The sequence below is a fragment of the Symphodus melops genome (genome assembly GCF_947650265.1).
Source record: "Symphodus melops genome assembly, chromosome: 1".
In the NCBI taxonomy this organism is placed as follows: Eukaryota; Metazoa; Chordata; class Actinopteri; order Labriformes; family Labridae; genus Symphodus; species Symphodus melops.
The window spans coordinates 56,549,723-56,553,808 of NC_136691.1; the positions used below are offsets into that span (position 1 = coordinate 56,549,723).

Sequence of the window (4,086 nt, forward strand, 5' to 3'; positions counted from 1 at the left end):
AAGTGTTGGAAGACCCCTCTCTCACACGGTGAGGAGAGAAAGAGGCCCAGAGAAAAGACAAACATGAACACTTATACATTTTGAACACACTTCCATCACGCCACATAGAGCCACTGCCCACCTGGCAGGGCACCATCTATCCCCTAGTGTGAGAGAAGAGACTACATGACTATTTACCATCTCCCAAGGCTGAGAAGGAGCTGGAGTCAGTGAGAAAGAGCCTGGGTGACTCTTAACACATCCGTCCAGGGTGAAGAAGGAGGTGACCAAACAAACTTAAATACTGTGCATGAAGTATTGTAAGACATTTCTGACAGATTATATGAGACACAACGCGATGTAAAATAGCGCACATAGTACACATGAAGTAAAGTTTTCCATAACAGAAGATAGATACTTTATTGATCCCGAGGGAAATTCATCATTAAGCCACTGACCCAAATCCGAAACAATGCAGTGCTGTTGATAAGTTAGTTAATATATTTTAGGGGGAAACCCAAGTGAATGTTATCAGTGAATCAACAGCAGCAGTCTTTATCTCAGCCGATACTGGAATGCAAGGTTATAGTCTAAAGATGGATGGATGGATGGATGGATGGATGGATGGATGGATGGATGGATGGATGGATGGATGGATGGATGGATGGATGGATGGATGGATGGATGGATGGATGGATAGATAGATAGATAGATAGATAGATAGATAGATAGATAGATAGATAGATAGATAGATAGATAGATAGATAGATAGATAGATAGATAGATAGATAGATAGATAGATAGATAGATAGATAGATAGATAGATAGAATTCAAGGCATCCAGTAGCAGTATACAGACAGGCAGGACACAAGACATTAGTTACAATACACACCCGCTGTCCCCCCTCCCCTCTGTATACAATAATCCCCCAACAAGATTTAGCAGCCCTGTGCTGTTAGCATTAGACCTATGCTTATATAACAAAAATGTAAATAACCTGTGAAGGAAATAAAATGTGCTGATTTAAAGAGACCTGTAAACAGTTAAGAGAAACAAAGTGCCAACCTTCTAGAAGTTAGTGTTGTTTGTGCATGTACAGTGTTGTATGAGAACAGACATTAAACAGTCAATGCAGACAGTTATGGATGCAGATTAAAGTGCAGGTTGAGTCATTGAAGTGCCCAGAAATAAACTGCATTTTCAGAGAGACTGTATGGCCGTTAAGTGAACTGCACCAGTAACCTATTGCTTATTCATACGCAAACAAGCCTCACACCAGGAATGTGTGATGAGTTTGTAGTTTGTACTGTTGACTTCTGTAAGCGGAGTGAGGAGGAAGACATTGAGAAAGCAAATAAAATGACACTTCCTGGAGCCTTTATCAAAAATCTATTAAACAACTTAGAAACTGGATGAGATCAAGGTCTGATCACACAAAACCGAGTTTGGAGCTCATTAATCATTACTGTTTCATTGTTTGAGTCATGCCAAGAGGAAGTCTATTTAGGATCGGCTCAACAACTTTGTGCGTCACTCAGCTTCTTCATATAAACCTGAAGGTGAGCAGAGCTGCATCAAATGATGAACACAGAGATGGTGAGTACTTTTTCTTGTTTCCTCAAGATAAGTAAGTGTTGGTTGGATTAGTCAATCTGTATCTCAAGGGAGTACAGGGGCAGACAACTGCTTGGGGCCCCAGACAGGTAGGGGGGCCCCTTGCCTCGCTAAGCATCACCTGCATGAGAGGAATTATCTGTGCACAGGAGAGAAAACAGGAGAAGGAAACAGCATCAGGACCATGGCAGACATGATGGTACATAAAGATTGCAGGCTCTTCCAGATGTGCCAGAGGCCCCAACAGTCTCTAGAATCTCCTCTGAGCTGAACCGAGCGGTGAAGCTTTCCTTTCTGCTGCTTGCATGTAAAGTTTTAAAAGTTGGATTTTGATGCTGTCTGTTTCTCTGTGACAAACTTGAACCATAAATGATGTTAAAGGTGAGGATGTTCAATGTGGCAGAAAGGAGAGAAGACGCAGCTCTGTGGGACTCCAGTATTTAAACAAGTGAAACGATGATTGATCCTTTAAAGAGGTCAAACTTGTCTGTGTTAAAAACAGTGTCGTTCCAGAGTCACGTTCATGTGACGTAAACCTTCTGCTTACTAACGACGACTCTGGTGTTTGTCTCCTCTCCAGATGAAGTCGGTCGTGTTGTTGCTGTCGGCTCTGGCGGCTCTGTCTTCAGCCGGTCCTCTCGACGTCAGGAGCAGCACAGAGTGGACAACAGGTAAACATTAACGAGAATCACAGTCAGCTGATTCTATCGGCCAGGTAGATTTAACACACAAGGAATTTAACTCTGTGCTCTCGCTTTACAAAGTAAACATTAAATAACAGTTAGCTAAAATATAAACAGGTAATTATAAGACTAATATATACAATACTAAATATAAGATAATAGTGCAGGGGTCTTTATAAGATAGGAAAGCAGGAAGTGCTGAGAGGAGAGAGAGTGGGTCGAGGTCAGACTGGAAAGTAACTTCTCAGTCTTTGTTTCTTTGTGTACTAAAGTAAAGTGCTGCTTCATTTTCTCTCTCCTGTCTCCTTCATAGAGTCAGATCTAAATGGCGGTCCGAACATCACTGTGAACGTATCATTGGGATCGAATCCTCGTCTTCAGACTGTGAATCAGTTCAGACAGCAGAAGGCGGTTCAATCCTCCCCCGGCCTGTCGGAGGGAGAATCTTTCCTGGAATGGGTGACCTGGAAAAACTCTCTACCAAACAATGCAGTTTCCATTTATAATGATTATGTTGGTCGCACTGATTACGTCTGCAAATACAGGTGTCACGCTGGTTTTTATACACCCACTAGTTCGAGTCCTTACTGTTACTATGCCGACAAAGGGGAAGAACATACTGGTTTCCCGTTTGAGATCCTGGTGAACAAAGACAACTTTGAGGTCCTGGAGTGGAAGGATGCTTCACGTGGTTCAGTGCCCAAGAACTCAGTGAGAACCTGCCCTGCAGAGAACATATATGTAGGTAAGAACAAATATGGACTTGGTAAGGTTGATACTAACAAGAAGTTCTTCTACTTGCCTTGGAAGGGTTCTGAGTATGAGTACAGGGACTACCAGGTCCTGACCATGAGTGAGAATATAGTCAGCCAGCAGATTGACAATGTCAGATACATCACTAGTCGATCAGAAATGATCAAATATCCCCCAGAGATCATCCGTGAGTCCACAATCAAGAACCTTGAATGCCACCCAGTGGAGAGAACAGACTCTCTCTCAAAGACGTACGAGGTGGCTCAAAAATGGGACTTTGGTTTTTCTATCACAGGCGGAGTTAAGACAACCTTCACAGTCGGCGTCCCCTTCATTGTTGAAGGAAAGATTGAAGTCGGCCTCGAAACAACATTCCAGCTCACTGAGGAAACCACAGTGACAGAAACGGTCACTGATACTGTTTCTGTGAAGCTCAAAGTCCCTCCTAACAAATCCTGCTCTCTTAATATGATGCGATATAAGAACAAGCTCACCATCCCGTTCACTGCACACCTCAGACGCACCTATGGAAGCGGCGAGATCCACACCATGTTCTTCACTGGGACGTACAAAAGTGTTCAGGTGGCTAAAATGGAGGTGTTGCTCAATAGATGTCAGGTAGTAGAGAACTCTCCTCCATGTGCATGAAATGTAAAGTCCACCATCATGTTTGAAAAATGATTTATGTTTTATTAACTTCCACTTTATAACAATATGTATGTTGAATTTCCCTCGGGAGATCTATCTATCTATCTATCTATCTATCTATCTATCTATCTATCTATCTATCTATCTATCTATCTATCTATCTATCTATCTATCTATCTATCTATCTATCTATCTATCTATCTATCTATCTATCTATCTATCTATCTATCTATCTATCTATCTATCTATCTATCTATCTACATAAAGGCAGTCTGATGAACTGAACATGATTATAGATCTGTGTACGTGCACCTTGATGAATCATTTAAACTTGATTAAAGAATCACAGCATTTTAAAATCCACTCAGAGTTTTGTCTTTTGTTTGGATGTTGAAGAGTTTGACTAAA

The 4,086-nt window shown here is 41.7% G+C and overlaps 1 protein-coding gene across 1 annotated transcript; it reads left to right on the plus strand.

Moving 5' to 3' along the window:
* Positions 1 to 1,824: 1,824 nt before the first annotated feature.
* LOC306836376 (natterin-3-like) lies at positions 1,825 to 3,708 on the plus strand. The gene is made up of 3 exons (XM_079363406.1): positions 1,825 to 2,042; positions 2,175 to 2,265; positions 2,591 to 3,708. The coding sequence occupies exons 1-3, from the start codon at positions 1,989 to 1,991 to the stop codon at positions 3,676 to 3,678; spliced, it is 1,233 nt and encodes a 410-aa protein (XP_079219532.1). The 5' UTR covers positions 1,825 to 1,988; the 3' UTR covers positions 3,679 to 3,708.
* The last annotated feature ends 378 nt before the right edge of the window (positions 3,709 to 4,086 follow it).